This window comes from Parasteatoda tepidariorum, chromosome 6 (genome assembly GCF_982258835.1).
Source record: "Parasteatoda tepidariorum strain Cologne lab strain chromosome 6, Ptep-v5.0, whole genome shotgun sequence".
Lineage (NCBI taxonomy): Eukaryota > Metazoa > Arthropoda > Arachnida > Araneae > Theridiidae > Parasteatoda > Parasteatoda tepidariorum.
In genome coordinates this window covers 25,405,191-25,426,856 of record NC_141760.1, presented here as the reverse complement: position 1 = coordinate 25,426,856, position 21,666 = coordinate 25,405,191, and the positions used below count along the sequence as shown (strand labels likewise).

The following is a 21,666-nucleotide window of genomic DNA, read 5'->3' as shown; positions in this document are numbered from 1 at the left end:
TTTGTATCAATAATACCGTTCCATTTTGAGAAATGTAAGGTGTTCGTCATTATTTTTGTTAAAGTCATCTTTATTAATACTTTGACATCTTTATTTATTACTTCTTGAATGAATTGTTACTACAGAGTAATTTGAAAATAAATTCGATATTGTTTTTCAGAGTAACTTTGTTTTTGATTGAAATTACGAATCATTTTTCATTTATGTTTAGAGTAAGTTATTTTAGAATAAAGGTTCAAAAATTTTTTAAAAACTTATTGCGTTTGAGTAAAATGTAATTCTTTTTTTAGCAATTTGTACAAATAGTTGAAAAAGTGTTTTTTATGCACAACATTAATTTTAAAAAAATGGGTATAAATTTTTTAATTGGATAAAATTGTTTACTTTTTTATTCATTTTGTTTGTTTAATTACTCTCTTACAGCAATTACATACAATTATAATAATCTAATAAATGGATTATTTCGAAAATGATTTGAAAACTTAGCATTCATCAAAAAATTTCGTGTTTTTAAGCATTTATTTCAAAGAGTTTTTTTTAAATATAAATTTCCTGAAAATTAATTTCTCTAAAATTTCTTCACCTGTACAAAAAATCCATATTAAAAGAATTATTTTTTAGAGGGTTAATTGTTGCATTAGTACAGGAAATGTGTTATGATATCGTATATAAATGTATGATGCTTATATAAACTTGTTTGAGTCATTCTATATTCTTCAACCATTACCTAGATATGGTAAACCATATACTGAGAAAAAAGTATAGTCAAAACTACCATAATATGGAAAAATGTACCGTGTTTCGGGCTCCATGGGAACACCAACATTAAATCTTTACATTATTAACAAAATATGGTTTTATAAGATGTGATAAAATTAGTTAAATTGGCAAGTAAATTTTTTTAATTTTATCCCGATATCTTAGAGCATGGCATAAATACGATTTATTCGTTAAAGTTTACATTTTTAGTTTTTATATTTTTTACTAAATGTGTGTTACTAGGAACTATTATTTGGAAAACAGGGAACTCGTTACCATACGAACGGAAAAATTATCAAATGAATGATTTAAATACCATATATTTTGGTTTTATTGACTAGAATTATGTTGTTCTCACTAAAAATAAAATTAATATAGAGAGCGGTAGTTTTACCTGAATATTTTCTTCCGTGTATAAGCAATTATCAAATTCTCTCGATATTTTCTAGTCATTACTCAGCCCACTGTACGATTAATTCCCTATTTATGGCTATGTTTGAGCAAAATCTTATTCTTGGCCATAGATGGCACCACTGAAAAACAGGAAGTGTATCCTCTGCCCTAAAAATCCGCTTGATTTCAGGCAACCTTGCTGATGGCAAGCCTGCTTGGAAAGTGGAATAAGCAACAACAACAACAAGAAATGAAATTTCAATTGTATTGCCACATTACTTATTAAAACAACACATTACTTATTAATTACTTATTAATGGACTTATTATATATATATATATATATATATATATATATATATATATATATATATATATATATATATATATATATATATATATATAAGTTAAAAATAAGCTCTGGGGAAAGATGCATTTCATTAACGAAAGTCAGGCAGCTATGCTTTTTTATTATTTTCTTACTTATTCCTCTCATTTTGAAGCTTTGTGCTAAGATAAATGTCTTATGAGTTTATGTAAGAACGAGAAAAAAATATTTGTGCCACTAAACACTGTCTTTATAAAATCATAACATATATGAGTTGAATAATTTTTTATAAATCAAGGGTATCATAGGATATATAAGTTTCATATTTTTAGAACTTTTTCATATTTTTAGAATGCACATTTCTACGTATAAATATGCTGTAATTATAAAATAAAAGTATACAATGACAGAGTGAAGCAAGTTTGTAGAATTGTCAAGCAATTCAAAAGAAATTGTGAAAGCAGTTACGGATTTTGATGAGCGCTTTAGTATGTTTATGAATAAAAGTTTTCATTAATATATTTTTTCTCAATCACATCAATTTCAAAATCAAGCTCTTCTAATACATAGTTTTTCACTACTAAATCATTTATATAAATATTCAAAATCATTATAAGTTAACTGCATTTGCGTTGCGTCTTAAATTATATGTTTTTTAATGGCACTTAGTATGATTTCTGATTAATAGTCAAAATATTTTAAAGAAAATATTAACTGTTTTAAGAAAAGCTTTGAGCATGGATTTATTGTTAAGGAACTAAATACATGATTCGAGTTTAACTATATTTACGAACAAAAAACGAGTCTAATTTTGAATTTACATTTGAGTTTTATTTCTTATTTTGTACTGGAACTGTTTTTATTGAAACTGACAATTTTCGAATCTCAATTTATTCTTTTATAGCGATGGAGTTCATCTATCTGAAACAAGTTTCAAACGTTTACTGTTAGATAGAGAGTATGATCCCTTGGAGAGGCCACAGATTTCAAATGGTAATGTACTTTTATCTCAATTATAATGTTTAACGCGCAATTACATTTAAAAAAATTTAAACTAATTAGCACATTTGTATATTAGCTCGTATATAAGAGAAGAGGCGCATTTAATTCAATATTTTAAAAGTTCGTGTAAAATTTCCTAATAATAAAATTGTATTTTGCATTAATTGTGTAATTATAATTTGTATTTTGCCTTGTAAAAGTACATACTTTAAAATGATGTAAAAATTGTATAGCTTACGATTCAAATGTTTTTTTTTTTTTTTTTTGGCTGTTATTGAACAAAATAATAAAAATGTAATATATATGTATTTACTGAATTTTATTTTCGCTTGAAATTATCTTTGAATAAATAGGTTTTATAACTCAGTGTAAAAAATTTTCAATTCGCTTACAAATTTCACGAGATATGGTGAAATACGCGAAAATGAAACTAACATTAAGGGATTCAAACTTTGTATCTCTTGACCGAATGATTTCACAGATTGCGGCTTCCTCTTACATTTTTGAGGTTAAAAATCCGAATCCTTGGGAAAAAAATATTTGCTTGTTCAGAGATTGTAGTTTTTTGTGACTGATTTGTTAACTTAAAATGTCGTTTGCACTAATTAATTTGAATATTTGAAGTCACCTTCTCTAACCATTGACTTTGTGTCTAGAACGCGAAAATCAGATCATTAGATCAAAAGTTATTCAAGCTGGTTTTAATTTTTTGAACACTGTACATACAGAATTATATATTAAATAAGCAGAATAAAATTTTTTAAGGCTAATGCATACTTATGTGTATTTTGTGCGTGGAAATCAAATAAATATGATCAAGGTTGTATTTAAAGAGTAGTTTATGGAGAATATAAAGAGTGAAGTGTTATAAACCTAAGGGAGTCAACTCCGAACTTAAATTCCTATTTATTTTGCCCAGAAAAACTGTTTTTCTAGATGATATTGATAATCTATGCATATGTATTTAAGTATACATATGCATAGATTATCAATATCATCAGATAGGGAAATTTTCTTACACATTTGTCCAAGTATTCAACTTCGAAATTATTGAAAAAACATTTTTCTTTACGAGTCAAGAAGGGAATTTTTAATAATTCATTAAATCACTTCTTAATTTTTCAACATTAATTAAATTAAAAGATTAGTTGCTTCTCATACGTTTTATACTTCCATTTTTATTAGGTAATCTCCTAATACTCCTAAGCATTACGATTCTTACAGCAACCTAATGCTTTTGATTGCATAAACTGAGATGTATTTTTCATTGCCTGTACTAGTTTATACAGCTAATAAATATTTAATAAATGCATGTGCGAATTTATGACGATGAGTTGTGGGGGTTTGGGTAATTTCATTTGGGAAGAAAGCGACAGAAAATCAATATTTCTCTGTGTCCACGCTTTTGTAAATCCGAAGAAGACAAGCTTTTAATCTTATTAAAAATCTTTCTAATGATTTAATCACAATTTTACGTAGTTTCACAATGTTATTAAATTTTAAGTTTATTTTGAGAAACAGTTTTACTAATAATCTTGTTTATTCCATGACTTATTTTTATAAAAAGGAAGGAAAATAAAGTTAGAAAAATTATTTATAAAAATTCATTAATACATTTTAACTACCTTTTAATTTGTTTACTACAGTTTTTTATTTCCTTGAATCATGTTTAAGCAATATCAATTTTAAATGTTTTTAAAAATGAAAAAATTAATACATGGTTTATTTCCAAGTATGAGTAGAATGCTAGAAATTTTTTATATTGACAATGGAAAAGCTTTATAAGAATTTCATGCTTCGATTAATAAGTATTTTGCTTTTTCATAAAAAATTTTTTAGTGTAGAAAGATTAAATACATTGAAAAATTTTGAAATAATAAAATATATGGCAATAATAGCAATATTAAGTAAGATTTCTTGTTCTAAAAAATGGTTATTCTTTTTTTGGTCTAACACTGTAGAATATTTTCGTAAATATTTTACCTGTTAAAATTATTAAGAATTTCGTTAAATTAAGATACAAAGAAACATAGACATGAACTCCGGTACACAGCTCTGCACCTATGCTCCCGAAGAAGGCTTCTATCAGGAAAAAACTGTGGTCCGGAAAACGGACGCATACAACGGCAACACACAACACTTCCCCCGATCAGTCCCCTACCACCACGGGCCTACCCTACCAACCGCAACATCGCCACCAGAACTAGGCCCAACGTCTGGTCTCATATCCCCCCAGGATCCCTAATTATTGTTTATTTACTACTTTAAAATTACTTAAGGAAGCAGATAATTTCAGTAACTATTGTGTAACTATTATATTGTGTAACTATTATAGAACATTGACAATTGACAGCGACTAAACCGAAGAACCGTGGTTTAACGTTACATATCTTGAAAACATATCTGAATAAACAAACGCATTACATGAGATAATAAATGAAAAAAGCTAATATGATACAAGAAAATTTATGGGAAGTAGGAAAAATGACACACATGGGAAATTTACATTTGGAACACAACTTGCATTTGAGGAATTTTAAGTATATCAAATTTTTAGTATCTACATATAATTTTAGTATTAATACATACGATTTTCAATAACTGTTGTCAATAATGACTCCATCTGAAATTTATATTGATTATGCATATGCACATAAGTTTGATGTTAAATGATGGTAGACTATAATCAGGATATGCTATTTTGTTTATATAGATGCATTCAAGTAAATATGGTTTGCTGGTAGATATATACGTATAAGATTATTAAGGTATTACATACATACATTTTTTAAAAACTTGATATAATTAAATGATACAAATGGTAATGAGTTCTTTAACAGCATGATTCGAAACTATGCTTGGACTTATAAGTATAATCATTGCAAAATTTAAGGTATAGAAACATTCTCTTCGTATTTTCAAAGTATAAAAAGTAATTTTTTTTTAAGAAAAAGAACATTTATCCAATTACTTTTATAGGCTAAAACTCTTATTCATTCAGCAGTTCAGACAGTCTATTCCACTGAAAATGCGAATGAAGTACTTAAATTACCCAAATGCATCGAAGATACCAAAACATCGAAGCTGGTTTACTTACTTTTTCATAAACAAAAACTCATAACTCATTTTAATTTATAAGACAGAACTAAAATATTTAGATTAAAGATAAAACTGCTATTTCTATTCATCCACAAAGAAGAAGGTTAGAAGGGGAAATATTTAGTTAGCATATTACTTAAAACTAATTAAGATGTTGAAGATTTAGAATGTTTCAATATAATTGTGCTGTGTATTTGGGTTAGTTACCATTGAAGTTTATCTCTTCCACTATATAGATGTTTAAAGGTGACCAAGCTGGTAGCCAAAGGAGGCAAATAAAAATCATAATTTTTTGAACTAATTTCTTCATAATCATTTATTAAAAAATATGAAGACGTAAAATTTTATACTTTTTCAAGAAAAAAACATTAAAAATTATACACATTTTACCACTCTTAAATGGTCTCAATTCCTTTATTCACATTAGTTTTAGTTTCGCTAGATTTCAACGATGTCTATTATTTAATTTTATCTTTATAGAAATACGTTTTTTTCCAGGAACAGCTGTAGCAATGAAAGTTCAAGTGGAAATAGGCTATATGGGAGATATCGATACAAAGAAGATGGTAAATTTATTATTGCATATTTAATTAGCACTCAATATTTGTTGTCTTTAAAATAATTTAACTTTCTCGTTTATTTTTTTATGTGTTTTTTTTAACATTTGGTTAATAATTTTCTTATAATGTCAAGATGAGTTTGTATTATTTTAACGAAAAAACATTTAAAGACAACACTTTTTGCAACTGATTTATTTCATTAGTTTAAGAGAAAAACATTAAAAACTCTAAGAAAATTAAAAGTTTCAGTTAAAAATGAATTACTTTGATAGAATTTCAAAGTAATGGATACACATCGAAATTTAGCAATTTTGACTGTTTAAAAACTTGCAAAACATTTGTTTGAAAACTTGGCAAAACATTTGTTTGGAAACTTGACAAAAAATAAAAAGCACATAGAATAATTATCAGTATAAAAATATTTATTTTGATATTCTGTACGAAATAAGTTATGTTGCAGATTAATTTGATTTTGAGGTATAAAAACTCATCCTTCTATTTTTGGGCCTTATATACGAAAATATATTTGCTTTCCTATTTCTATAATATCTATTTGATCTCTAAAACTAACTGAAATCAACTCTTACTAAAATTAAGACTGAAAAAAAGACAGAGATAGCAAAAATAATGACCAATTTTAGTTACAGCCTCTTAGTTAAAACTGTATAAGGAATATGTTAGGAGTGAAGTTCAAAATTTAAAAGAATTTAATATTTTATTCTTAGTAGTAAAATTTTTCTTTACTAGCTATGTTGTTAAAGTCAGATGTTTTGTGTGCAGCTGCCCGATTTTTGCCTGCTGTTATTAAACAAAATTCCAAAAAAGAATTTTTTTAAAATTTCTTATGTCAGATACATACTAGATGGCGAACTAAACTATTTTTCCAAAAATATTAGATATATTTTAAGTGACAGATTAAGAATGAAGGTGCTTGAAGTTTCATTCGCCAATCAAGTTGAACTTTTCAAACAAATTGTTCGTTTTTTTTTAACAGTTTGAAAGATTTTTTCGGTTAAAAATTCAAAACATAAATATTATTTTGTTCATTTTCAAAGAAGATTTAACATGAACTGCAATTTTCCTTTTAAATACGTAATTTGGATAATAGAAGATGACATACATAGTTTTAAATGCAATTAATGATTGTTTTAATTCTCTTTTAATTTTCTTTATTATTCAATTACTTTATACTTCTTAGTAAGTATGGAATAATAATGGAAATCTAATTAATTAAAATCTATAGCTCAGATATTTTCTAAACTTTTAAAGTTACCAATATTTTAGGTAAATTTCTATTAAACACGTTTAAATTAACGTGTACATCTTATAAGTTATTAATACATTTGAGAGAATAATAAAAAGAGATTTTTCAAAGAGAATAATAAAACATCTTGGTTCTCGTAATTTTAAATATTTTTATTAGATATTAGTGAAAAATTTGGTAGAAACCAAGTTTCTTCGTTTAAAAGTTTTAGTGAGAAAAAGATAGTATAATTCTTGTTTTCAAAATTTATCACACTGTTAGAATTTTCATTCTAAAATACAATAAAATAACCAGAAGCAGTCGGTTAATCCAATTAACCGTAAAGTTTACATCAAGGAACATTTTTTCCCTTACGGATTTAAGATCGTCTACAACTAGTATGGTTATAAAAACATGATTACAAAACTATACAGGTTTTTTTTTTACCCTTTACAACTAACAAGGTTTCAAAACCGTAAAAAATATGGCCTATTTAATTTATCTGGTTGTTTCACTTATTGTGAATTCTGGGAAATACTAGGCTTTTTTGTGGTGTTAGCAGCGTTATGGTGCTGCCATCTATACGTGAATGACAGTATCGTCTTCTATTAGACCAGGGTCACAAATTGGGGAGTGCAGGACGCTGGAAACTATTCATACTGTTTGTCTAAGATAGGTACTCTGCCAGACATTCATCTGGAGCTATGGCGGTGACTATGTTAACGAGGTATGATTATTTCAAGTAGGGATGCGATGTCCCTCTTTAGGACTGGTTTCGGCGAGAGAAAAGGAGACTTCTTCATCGAAGCTTACCTCCCTAAAATATCCTTTTCTTTTTTCCATAGCATTAGACTGTCGCAGACTTAGTGGCGGTCAGAGTACCTATCTTAGAAACAGTATGTTGAAGGGAATGGCGAAAATATTGTGAAGTCAGCGTTGGGTCTTGAACTCCCATTCTGTTTATCATGAGATAAACAGATTATCCTTCTCGGCTGTAATATCTACCAGGCTGCAAGGAACTAAGTGACCTCCTTAGGTGGACCTAGTTGGTGCGATAAAATTCTGGTTGGTTTACTGCGTTAGGTTTAAGCGGTTAATAAACGATTTTTCTCATAGTTAGCAGTTTGAATACAATCTTATTTATGGTTATTTGACTGTTTTGTTTGAATATGGTAAAATAACAATTAAATAAATTGTTATTTATCTATTTTTTTTCAGAGAGATTTTTACCAGAGTAGCATTCATGCAATAAAAATTATAATAAAATCTGATGCATTAATTCGTAATGAGGTAGAAAAAAAAATGAAATGGAAAAGAGGCAAAACAAAAAGAAATTTTTTTTTTTTTTGAAACCAAATTTAATTAAATTAAATTGAAGAAAAAATTGTGATCGCCGAAAGACGATCACAGGTTACCCATTGGCAAAATGAACAAAATAACAAAAATATCGTTCAAATGATGAAATTCTCTTTTATTTACAACTCAAGAAGTATTTATGGGATCTCTTTGGTCCCACATCTCAAAAATAAACTCACCAACTTAATGTATAACAAAATCAAAAGTGAAAAAAAGAATTCTAAAAAAAATACCAAACAGCAGCTGTTGCCATTGCAACACATGCAATGACGACGCATGCGCACTGTTTACCATTATTCTTGAACACAGTTGAAACGTTCAAACAACAATGAGGTGTGATGACTTACAAATAAGGTGCGCAAGTCATTAAACCCAAAACAATGCTCATTTTACCAATGGGTAAAAAGCAATTAAACGAAACTTTCCAGGCTTCCTCAACGTCGTTTCGTCGATCAACTGATTCTGATGTCTGTAATGTCAATTTCTTCAACAGTGATTCGTCAAGTTATGATTATATTTTTCGTTTTCTTGCTTTTAGAATGATTTGTGGCCCCTAATATTTGTACTTCTACTCCAGTTTCAAAAAGGATCCTAAAAATATACATTAAAGACTGTAAATACGAAACATCATTGCATGAATTATAGAGAAATTTGCGATCAAAGTTGTCAGCTACTTCGTACAAGAAATGGCACTAAATTAGTTTTGTGACGCACAAAAGCACTATTTTTTCGTCAAATCAACTTACCAAGTACTTTAACCCTTTGACGCAAAATTTTTATGTAACATATTTTCATACTTTTTTCCATTGTTTTGTTTTAATTTAGGTAAAAATAACTGAAAAATATCATATTTAGCATTTTAATAATTTGTAGTTATGAAATACAGCAGGTAATACCGGTGGCGCTTTCTGTGTTAAAGGTAAAATCTTCCAAACACGTATTCTATAGAAAATTTTTTCAAATTTTCACTTATTTGCAGTTGTTTAGATCTAGGAGAAACAGTTATTCATCTGGGAAATTTCTTTTAATTTGCAAAAACAAATAATTTTTGAATATGAAAGAAAATGTTTTTTTCTTTCTAACTGCTGGATTTATATTTTATTACAAATATAATTCCGACAATCTAACAGATCATTTCTAGTAACAATTAGACTTTTTTATAGTTAAAATTTACCAAAATATATTTTTGCTCATTGTTAAAGTGTCAGGAAAGAAATACATATTTAAAAGAGATACCGGTGTTCCATCTCTACCAAAGGGATAGCCAACTCATTCGTGAAAGGAATATACTCATATATTAAAACCAACTGCACTAAAAAACTTGGCGGGTGATAGTTCAGTGATAGTTTTAAAATGCTATTCTGTTCTTTTAAATTTTTAGACGTTTGAGATTCACGCAACGTTTCGTCAATGGTGGTATGACGAGAGACTAGTATTCGATTCCTCCATTGGTTCCAAGGTGGTTGGCTTGAAAAGTCTCAGGGATCTGATTTGGACGCCAACTTTATTCTTCATTAACGAAAAAGACAGCAAACTTGTAGTGAGTACGCGCGACAACATCTACATCCAAATAGATCCAGATGGTAATGTTTACTATGCTCTCAGGTATATTTTTTATTTCTTACGTAGGTCGTGAATAAAAATCAATGCAGACATACTGAATTTTTTTATTTTTTATTTTTAGATTACAGTTGGTTCTTTCATGCCCCATGAATCTGAAACATTATCCCTTTGATAAGCAATCATGCAGAATTCGAGTAAGCAGCTGTAAGTAAGCTAATATTTCCATTAACAAAACTTTGCTAGCAAATGGTGAGATTAAAACAAATTGCTCTGATTAACGAAATATGTATATAAAAATAAATAAATAAATAAAAACTTTAATGGACCGATAGATATTGATTAAAAGAATGATGGGGATATCTACCTTCAAGATATATTAATTAATTAATATAATAATAAATTTTGCTGATTCAGCTGTGTTGTACTCGTTATTATCTATTTTATTTAACTACAGCAAAAATATAATATAGGATAACCAGTATTAATATATATTTAAACGTATGCGATACTTAAAACAGTAAAGCTACCAACTCTTTATTTTTATTTTTTTTGTCGCTGAAAAAATTATTTTTAGAAAATGATTTGAATATCTCTTTGAAGCATGGATGGTTTAACAATTTACTTTGTACAATTTTGTAAATAAGGAAGGAAAAAAAAAAAAAAAAAAAGTATCATGAAATTTTAAAATTTTTTAGTCTTACAAATTTAAAACAAAGTAAATTTCAATATTATTAGTTTTATGCTAATAGGTAATTTTTAATTAAATAATTTGATTGAAGATAAAATTAATAATTATACATTAACCGACTGAGCGTTTTGCTTATCTGCTATTTTGTATAGAAACTTCCTCTCAATACACAGCTTTCTCCTAGAATACGAAAACAGATGCTCGGTTTTGTGGCAGGAAAATTGCAGATGGCAAAACCTCTTAAATGTCGCAATCGTTCTGTCGGAACGAAATAATTATTCCAAAACTTTATCAAATTTTTTTTATCATTTTAAAACTTATTTTCGGATGCTATTATGTTGTCAAAGCGAAAACATTTAATTGTGTCCCTAACAGATGGCAGCACTAAGTATTTTCTGATTTTTAAGACTGCATAAAAGTTCACAGTGAGATAAGACTCGGCACTTTATTTAGGAAATGAACGTCCTAACGTATGTTTTTATTGCGCATTTTATCTATTTGTTCTTTTTTTTTTTTAAATAATTTCATACAGAAATTTTGTTTTGTTTTGTTTCAGGGTTAAGTAAGTAATATCAGTTAAAGAAATAAAAATTCGTCTATACAAACAAGACAAGCATAAACTAAAAATTATAACTCTATCCCAATTCAATTTTTTAAAAATAATAATGCCATAATATTGGTAAAACATTTATTATTAAAGTAATTAAAAATTTCTTCAAATATTATGTAAGATAAAATGCTACTATTCTTTAATTTAAATTCTAGAATTAGCTCAGAAATAATATGATAAAGAAAATAGCACCCTATAAGTAGAAAATGTTAACTATTAATTGGTACAATCAAAATTATTATTAAAAAAAATTAATAGATATTTAGAAGCGCGGAAAAAAATTACTCAAGAAAAGTTAATTCCTAAGGTTTTGATTTAACTCTCATTTATGTGTAAGTAAAATATTCGTCATATGTTGACATAAAATGTGCGTCAATTGCAGGCATAAATTTACGTAAAATTTCATTTTTCTCTGGAACTTTCAAAGTGTATTGAATTTTTTAAATTAATTTATAATGTGTTTATGAAAAAAAACTTCAATAACTGCCACTCACAGATCCTGTTTTTATTTTATTTATTTATTTATTTTTTTGGTACATAGTGTATCAAAATTTTAGAAACGATCAAAGATCTCGAAAAATTCGCATTGAGTTAAATATCTAAAATTTCACCCGTTTAATAGTTTTAAAGGAAGCATTCAATGATGTTAGACTCAATTCCCCTCTGGGATTTGAAGGGGGGGGGGACTTTAGAATCTTTACTAATAAAGTCTATTTTTTTAATCGCAGATTTGGATCCTCGAAAAATTATATCTCAAGTTAAAACACAGACTTTTGCACTTTGGTTTAAGAATGACGCTTTAATCTCAGAGGCAGTGGTAGCGGTTAAGACAGGATAATTGACATATGCATTTTTATATTTAGAGGAGCATATTTTGGGTTCAGATTATTTTTTTCAAAAACTAGACCGTTTTCACACTTTATCCATACCAAGTATAACAACAGGCAAACAACAGTGCTGAATAAGCTTAGGTGGAGAAAAAACGAATCGATGGTTATAACAGTATCTTAGTCGATTATTTTAATATCTTTATTTTGAATGCATAATTTACATTCTAAGTAAAAATTAATAGTCATTTCGTCAATGTTACCAGAAAGAATCCATTTTGCGAAAGGGTGTATTAACCAATAAAGCTGTTTTTTTAAGGTCAGCAATAATATTTTTAAAATTAGTGAAATTTATTTATTCACCAACTTTTAAAATATTATTGCTGACTTAATGGACTTAATACTTAATTGATTACTGACTTAAAACCAAACGATTTTAAATTTTTTGGATTCGAAGATTAAATCTTGGACAGAATAGTAAGCCAGTCATACTATAAAATTTATAATTAGAAGGATTATTTGAGTAATCTCTTTTTAATAAGAATAATAATAAAAACAAATATCATCAGTAAAAGTCTGTTGTTAGAAAGGAAGGTCATGGAGGTTAAGTGCTCCAGAATTTCTAGATTAACGGCATGTTGTGGCAATGTCGGCAGGGTGGATAGAATTACGTATTGTCCCATTCCACTTACTAGAGATGCTGGACATTTATCAGAAGTTATAGACATAAATATACTGTTTATGTAACTCATGCGTCGCGTAAAAATTTCAATTAGAATAAACTTACTTGCAATTGAAAACATTGTTTCATAATTTTTCCAGTCAAAAGTGCCATCTGTTGACAAACTTTATGACTAACTTTGTTATTCGCTCCCTTAATAATTAAATAGTTTCTTAAGCAGAACGCTGTAAACCACACAATTTAATCTCTGTCACTTTTTCTTTAATTAAATTAAAAATTTTCAGTCATTTTTAAGGATATTATAATAGTTTATTCTTTTTCAAAATACAACACGTGAATAGAATTTAAACGAATTCTATTTCGCTCGAGTTCTTTTAAATGAGAATTCAAAATGACAAAGCTAAATTTACTTTTAAGCATTACTCATAACCTTTAAAAACATGATGTCTGTTGCAATCTTCGCGTGATCGAAGGATTAAGTAACACTGAATGTCGGAAAATTGTTTGTTATAATTATTTACATGTTCCATCGCTCTCGGTAATATGAAGGGTTTATATATAGGGTCTTATGATATGAATGCTCTGGTGCTTTACTGGCACGATGAGTGCGTGACATTCTTGGAGAGCGTGGAGCTTCCGGAGCATTTCCTGGACAAAGACGATGTCACTTGCACAGCTTTCAATCGATCTTATGAAACCTCAGGTAAAACAACTGAGAATATATTATGAATCAGGATTATATTTCTAATTATTTACATGAGAGAGTGTTTGTGAACTATTTTAAGGTACTTTCTTAGAACCAAGCTGAAAAGATATTTTAAATGTGAGAAATGATTAGAATCACACTTTTTAAGCGTTTTCGCATCACTAGATATTTTTTAATTTTATCATGGACGTTCATGCATGCAAAATTTGTTTTGATTTAAAGGAGGTAGAAAACAGATAGAAAGTTCGAAAAATAAACGAATAAGGGCAAATAACCAGAAGATATTTGTATCAAGAGGAGATCAGTTTCATATTAAACTAACATTTAGTTGATTTAATATTAATTCTAATGTTTTGATATACATAAGTAGACGTTTTTGTAGATTACATAATTTACATACAGGGCGACAAGAAATAATTTGGTTAAAGTTTAAGTCAAATTTATTTATTGCAACATACAGCTAGCTTATTTTGAAAGATGTTATGCTGCTTTGGTCACTGTAGTTCTTTGAAATTAAGAATTCTCCGAACAAAATCCCGCTTCGGTAAACTTATATAAAATCACTAAAACATGTTACAAAGAACATCGGTTCTCGTTTTAGCAGCACAATAACGGCCACCTAATTCACAAGATTTGAATCTAATGAATTTTATTCTTCTGGCACGTCTTTCGCGAAAATGGAACAAAACATCAGTACCTGAGCTGCTGCCAAAAAGAAAGTTATATTAATAAATAAATGAAATTTTGTGACACGTTTATATCTCAGAACTAAGTTAAAAGATTGCCACATTGAAAGTTTGAAAATATGTTGCATTTAGTGATGATTTCATATTTATTTGATTTTGCTTCAAAATTTAAATAAGTATCAAAATCTTAGTTTTATATGTGCTTAAAGTATTTCATTCCATCCTCAATAATTCAAAAATTTCTTAAATTCTTTTTTCACGCCTTAATGAATAGCGTCATTAAAATGGTTTAATGTTTGTCCTCTTTAATTTATACTAAACTTGTATTGTTGATATTTTTTTCCTTTAGTTAACCAATAGTGTTTTCTTTAGTAAATTAATTAAAAAGTGTATGAAAAATTTGAAAAGCTTTAATATTTATAATAATTTATTTTGATTACTAATGGCGATATTTATAAATTATAGTCTTGTTTTCATTGTAATTTGTTAAAACACTGAATAGGTAGGAAATCCTAAGCTTTATAATTTGTACTAAAATGGTTGTGTTATTTATTCAATAACGCATACCATATATTTTTTTCCTAAAATGTAAATTATTTTTGCTAAATACATTATAACAGGACTTCCATACAAACTTAAAAACTAATGTTGCAATTTAGGTTGTTTTTACTTAAATAATAACAAAAACCTAGATGGTACTTACTGAGATTTAAAAATTGACACCTAACATATTATTTTAATCTTATATTACGTAAAATATTGGAAAAAAATATGCTATAAGTTTAACACTAGAACAGCCGGATTTTGGATTTATCTAAAACAACCATTTAGAGTAAATTTGATCCTCATAAGAAATTGATGTTATTTAAAAGTAAATGATTTTTTAAGTAATGAATATTCTTTAAAAAAAACAATGTGTAAGAGTTTTTAAGAGATAAATTGTTTTTCCTTTTCTTTACCTTTCTGGTATTCGTTTTGTTCTCTACCTTGCGATGTTAAAAGGCAGGTTTCTCATATTTAAGAGACTAAATTTTGACAATTGGAGGCTATCTGGTGCGCAAAGCAGCTCCATATAATTAAGGTTTTTAATCTGCAATTTATATTGTGGCAAAAGACAGTTATCCCGCTGCGCCTACAGCTTAGGAGTGCTCCATAAGTAGAGCATTATACTTTCCTCAGGTTGTATAGGTCAGGTATTCATTTGCCCGTTTTTCAACTCGCACAAATAAAGATGGCCATTAAAAAAAGATTTTTTTTGATTTTATATCAGTTGAAATCAAAATCATATGGTTTGAACGTCATACAATGTTGTTGACGTATGCCTGTTTAGGCAGAGGGGGTGCGATTGTTCTTGTTTTACAGTGGCGCCATCTATGGCTAAGAATTGAAATTTCCTTATTACCTTCATGAAAATAATTATTCTCCAACAATACTTTCATGTCCAGGATTATGACAAACATAACTGTTTAAAATCATGTACATGGTTTCTTTTAGTCGCAATAACGAAATTATAATTCAATAGTAACTCAACAAAGCTACTTCGGTAATCGAATCTATGATGCCATATAAATTTACGAAAATTGAGGGACTTTCTTTTTAACACAGTTAACCCTAATTTTGGTTTTGCGATTCTTTTTCATAATGTTTGCTGTTCTGCAAAATCAAAAACAGACATAAAACTTTAAAGATAAGCGTTTTTATTATGAGGGTCAAAGTGACCTCTTTCGCACGCTTGTTTTAGGTATTTCCTTAATTATTTAATTTACTTATCAAGAGAAAAGCTTGAAATTTTGATATATTATACTTAGAAACAATTTAAGAAAAGTAAAAATAAAGATCTATGAAGCTCACGTGTATCTTCAAAAATAGCATAAGAAATGGCGAAAAACAATCAAAATGACTCCAACGGCTCTTCTAGAGTTTAAAAAAATTTAAAAATGTTAACTTTAGTGCACATACAATAAACCTTAAGAAAATTTAGTAAATTTCCAAGATTTGGTCGTTAATTTATACGACATGCTCCCTCTCAAAACATTTAGTTGCTTGTAATTATAACGAACTTCAGCAAAATTAATAGAGCTGACCATTAATTTATACTTTTATTATATGAAGCTTCCTAACTCAATTCTGGGCTGTACATCCTTTTCCATGGTAGTTACAGCCTCAGGATACGGGCACAAATGGTCTGAGTTTCCTTCTCCGGCGCCAAAGAATGTCTCACCAGCACTCCCTGTACTGCATTGCTGACCTCGTTCTCTCACTGCTTGACAGTTCGTTGCATTACACTATTTTGCCTTCTTTCCGCTATTTGCTTTGATTCAATAAATAGATCGCCTGAGTCTGAATTACCGAAGTCAAGTCCCTATTTTAGGATAGCTTTTATGAGTATAACGTTAAGTTAAGTGAGTATCCCTGTGTGCTGTCAGCAAGGTTAAACAAAGATTTTACGGGAACTAGGACAAACTTTATTGCGGGTCCCTTCCCCGAAGTAACGAAAGCGTCATTTTGATATTTTGCGAAATTTCTACAGACCAAAATTGTTGTTTTTATTTAGATATAAAGAAATTATCTTCTATTTTTTTAAAAAAAAATAATAATCTATAAACACTATAGTTTTTTAAAACTGATTTTCATTATGCCCTCAGCAGTTCGCGGACGGTAAAATTTGCTCCCCATCCTTTCAGTACGTTTTTGATGGTCAGTACGAGAAAATATTTCGGGCACACCTGCATTTTTATAGCCATGATTCATTTACGGGCATAAATTTATTATTACTGTCAGTGACTGGTTTACTTTTTGCCGGTCAATGATCGTAATCTAGCTGTAAAATATGTTTAAACATTGTATCCAGTTAAGTCAGAAACTACTCATTTAAGGGGCTATTTAAAGCTTTATAAATCTAAATCAGCTAAAATTTAGAAATGTATAGTTAAAAAAAAATACTTTTTAAAAATGGGCCACAATATCAAACTTAAAATTTATGCTAGCAATTTAGAAGCGCTTTAAACATGTTGACTGTTATTTCATATTTGTTTATTTCTGAAGAAAATTAAATTTTCAATCAGGTATTATCTTACAGCTTCTGTTTTATAAACAACTTATTTAATAAGTGTACTGTTTAAATTAATTCATTGCGAGCATTTTTTAAATTTTTGTTTAAAGTAAAGGAAAAAAAAGTGTCTCAAATGTATGAAATTTTTATTGATTAACTGTTTTGTAAAAAATTCACCGTTAATTTTTTTAAAAGTGAGAAATACGTATTAACATTTAAGTTTAAGGTAGCTTCTTTTGTGCTGAAATGTATAGTTTTGAAGAACATTAGGAAAATATTCTAAACATTATAAAATGCTTTGAATGAGGTTAAAATAAACACAATGCTATTTTACAATTGTATTTGAGTTATGTTAAGAAGTAAAAGACGTAATTTTTGTTGAACTTTACCATTTGAAGTTTAGTGGTGATTCTTGTTACATCGCATTTCAAAATTTCAGGAGACTTTAGTGGTCTGGTAGCTCACTTGCGATTTCGGAGAGAGATTCCCTACTACCTAATGGAAGTATATCTGCCAATTAGTTTGCTTGTCATCGGATCTTGGCTGTCATTTTGGTTAGACGTCTATGCTGTTCCGGCTCGCACTGCTCTTGGGATAACTACTATTCTCACAATTATTACAAGCTCCAGAGGCATCAAAGAATCCATTCCAAGGGTAAACTTTCATCATTTTAGGCAGAATAATGTTCACTAGTTGCAATATTAAACAATTCTGTATCTATATGAATCGAAGAGAGTATTTTAAGGGATAACTCCTGGGTAAAATGTTTTTCTTTTTGGTTTTCAGTTGCATGAGACTTTTTTAAAACAAATCTTATATGCGTTTTCAGTGCTGATTTCAAATCTTAGTCAAATTTTCGTCGAAATGTACAATTTCAAAAACGTTATTGATAACAGGGAGTCGCATCAATGGCCCGACAAACTTTTAAGGCAGTTAGGACACATAATCAGGATTAAAATTGCGTATGAAATATCGTTATATTTGCGCCATATCTCCATCGCCTTACCAATTTCATATAGGGGAGAGGGGGGCACATGTGAACAATTTTTTTTATTTCTTCATTTTTCAAAAAATATCATCAATTTCTCACAGTAAAGAAGTCCATATGTTTAAATAGTCTTTTCTTTGTCTTATGAAATTTTTTGAGATTTTTTAATAAAATATTTCTTTACTTTATGATATTTTAGAAAAATTACTTCAATTGTTCACATGTGCCCCGATCGGGGGCACATGTGAACATGCCTGGGGCACATATGAACAAGATTAAAAACACAAAGCAATCATCACATTTCAAACAAAAAAATCTTTAATATAACAGATATAAATACGCATTATACTGAAGGGGTTGTAGCTAACTATGTGAATTTAAATTGTACAACAGTACTGTCAGTAAGAAAAAATTTTTTCAGCTGTACAATAATTTTTCCGCTGTTGGGTTTTTAGCAACTTCATGTTCTTCAGGAGTTGTAATGGGCCTTTTTTTTCTTCTCTAATACTCTTTCATGGTTTTTTTTTCATTTTTTTCTATCTTTTCATTTGTAGCTTTAGCAATTCCATCTTTCACAGGTGTATGAGTTAATATGCGTGATGCGCGATCAACCATTTAATAAAAAAAAATTTCTAAGGAATAAATTTATAAATTAATTATGGAAAATTAAATAATAATAATTTTAATTGCATACATATTTTTTAAACTTATAATATCATGAGGATAATAACCTTAATACTATGTAGGGGCACATGTGAACTGTTCACAACTGCCCCAGATGTGTTGTTCACAAGTGCCCCATCTTCCTTCTTAAACCTAACTTAAAAATTAAAGAATTTTTAATTGAGTAAAAAAAAAGAATAATTGTCATAAACTTACCTAAATGCTCATACAATGGTCTGCAATAGTTAATTTTAGCTTATTAGTTGATTTATACTATCCTTTCACTTGAAGAAGTGAGTGATTATAATATATACAACACCAGCTGATACAAAGAAATTGTCAGAATAGGACAACAAAATGTCTTATTGTTCTGAAAGTTTTGGAAAGAGTTAGGACTAGTACTGCCATCAATTGAAAATTTTTCAAGATTTTTTATTTCAAATCATATTGGTAAAACATACCATGTTCACATGTGCCCCCTGTTCACATGTGCCCCCCTCTCCCCTATGTGCCTTATCTATGAATATCGATATATATCAGAAATATCATCATACGCCACTAGGGGCGCGTCCCCTATTATGAACGGATTCTTCGTGTGTTTCTGAACAAGTCACAATAGAGATGCACCCTAAGCAGTACACGGCTACTTTTCCGAGCACGGGTTCCAATACAATTATAATCCTGATTATGTGCCCTAACTCCCCTAGAAGTTTGTCGTCACATTTATGCGACTCTCTGTTATACATAACGGTTTTAATATTGTATATTCTGATAAAAATTAGACTGAAAATGATATTTAAAAAATCTGTAACTTTAGGGAGCGAAACTAATTTTAGATTTTCAATCCCCACTTTCGATTTAGGCAAGATCAATTATGCGAATTTTTTTTTCCAATGTGATTTATTCTAAAGCAAAATGAAGGATAATTATTAAGACATATGATTTAATTTTCGTATATTCAAATAAATATCAATGTACAAACATAAAATTCCTATCAGTTCTCGTTCTGCCTACAATTTAGTATAAAAGTTATATAATACTATGAACATAGTATGTAGATTGACAGTGTAAATATATTTTGGAAAGTTATATAAATTTTAAGCTAGTTTATTACATTCTAGTATACTTTTTTTCATATCATACTTGATTTTCATGATTCCTAGATAAATATCAAAATTTATAGTTGTATAATTTTTAGAGGTAGGGAAGCTAAATTATCCCTCTGAAAATTACGTAAGCCAGATATTTCAAACAAAAATACTTCAAGCAAGATAATTGAAACAAAAAGTTACTTACATTTATAATTTAAATTCCTTCCTGTTAACTGCTTGGAGTAACAGAGGAGTTGATGATATAAAAAGTTGACGATACTATATAAGTTACATGTTTTAGGAAGTTAACTATTTGATTCTCAACCCGCTTGCAATTATTTGATGTATTAGAGCGGCGTTTCCCAAATGGTGTTCCACGGAACCCTAGGATTTCCTTGATAAATCATAAGGGTTCCCGAGCGCTAGGATATTTTTTATTCAGTAATAAGTATATTTGTATCCAATTAAGAATCCATAATTTGTTCAATATTTCGATTGTTTAAATGAAACTATTTTTGTAAAATGCTAATAACAAAAGAAGTAACAAATTTTTTTGAAAAAATATTCTACTACTGACAATTTATTAAATAAATTATGAAAAGATTATGCATTTATTAAAATTTCCATAAGTATTGCTCATCGAACTTTTCATTTCAAAATGTAATGACTAAATTCAAGAATTAAGAGTTATGCTTCTTTGTTAACTATTTTCGACATTTACAGCTGTGAAAATCATAATTCAGCTTATTTATTTTCAGCGAATGCTTAAACCAAAAACTATTTTAGAATTTAAAATATTTCATTATTCGCATAAAATACTTACAAAGTACTTAGTACTCTTTTTTTTGGTTAATATATTCACAGCTACTATTAAACATTTTTTTTATATAAAGTATCAGAGTTCCGAAAAAAGAAGCTCGATTATTTAGATCACCATAGCCAAAATCAATTGAGAACCGCTGTATTAGAGAACTTGCAATCATAATGGACACCTTTTTAATCATTTGATTTATTAAATTTGTTTGAAGATGAAACCCTTAGCATTTTCAAAGCCATGATGAAAATACATTTTAATTTTATTGTTCAACAGGTATCTTATGTTAAAGCAGTTGATGTGTGGATAGAAACGTGCACATGGCTCGTATTCTGTGCCTTACTTGAGTTTCCATTTGTTAATTTCATTGCAAGAAAAGGAAAAGAGAACATGGCTTTAGCGATGGCAAATGCAAATCAAAACAATGGAAAACACGTTACATCTGCCAAACTATTTCAAGTATGTAAAACATATCCTTAGTTTTAAAGTAACACACAAGCATTAATTCTGCTATGACATTATTGACTATTTCAATTGTTATACCCTGAAATATATAA

General features: G+C 28.5%; 1 protein-coding gene across 1 annotated transcript in view; it reads left to right on the top strand.

The window, feature by feature from the left end:
- The window catches only part of LOC107446843 (glycine receptor subunit alpha-2-like), a 72,284-nt gene that overhangs the window by 46,593 nt on the left and 4,025 nt on the right, over positions 1–21,666 (top strand). The window contains exons 2-8 of the mRNA XM_043041999.3: positions 2,384–2,472; positions 6,079–6,146; positions 10,121–10,344; positions 10,424–10,506; positions 13,672–13,812; positions 17,993–18,207; positions 21,386–21,568. Of these exons, the coding sequence (XP_042897933.3) occupies positions 2,384–2,472; positions 6,079–6,146; positions 10,121–10,344; positions 10,424–10,506; positions 13,672–13,812; positions 17,993–18,207; positions 21,386–21,568 (1,003 nt within the window). The remainder of the gene's footprint in view (positions 1–2,383; positions 2,473–6,078; positions 6,147–10,120; positions 10,345–10,423; positions 10,507–13,671; positions 13,813–17,992; positions 18,208–21,385; positions 21,569–21,666) is intronic.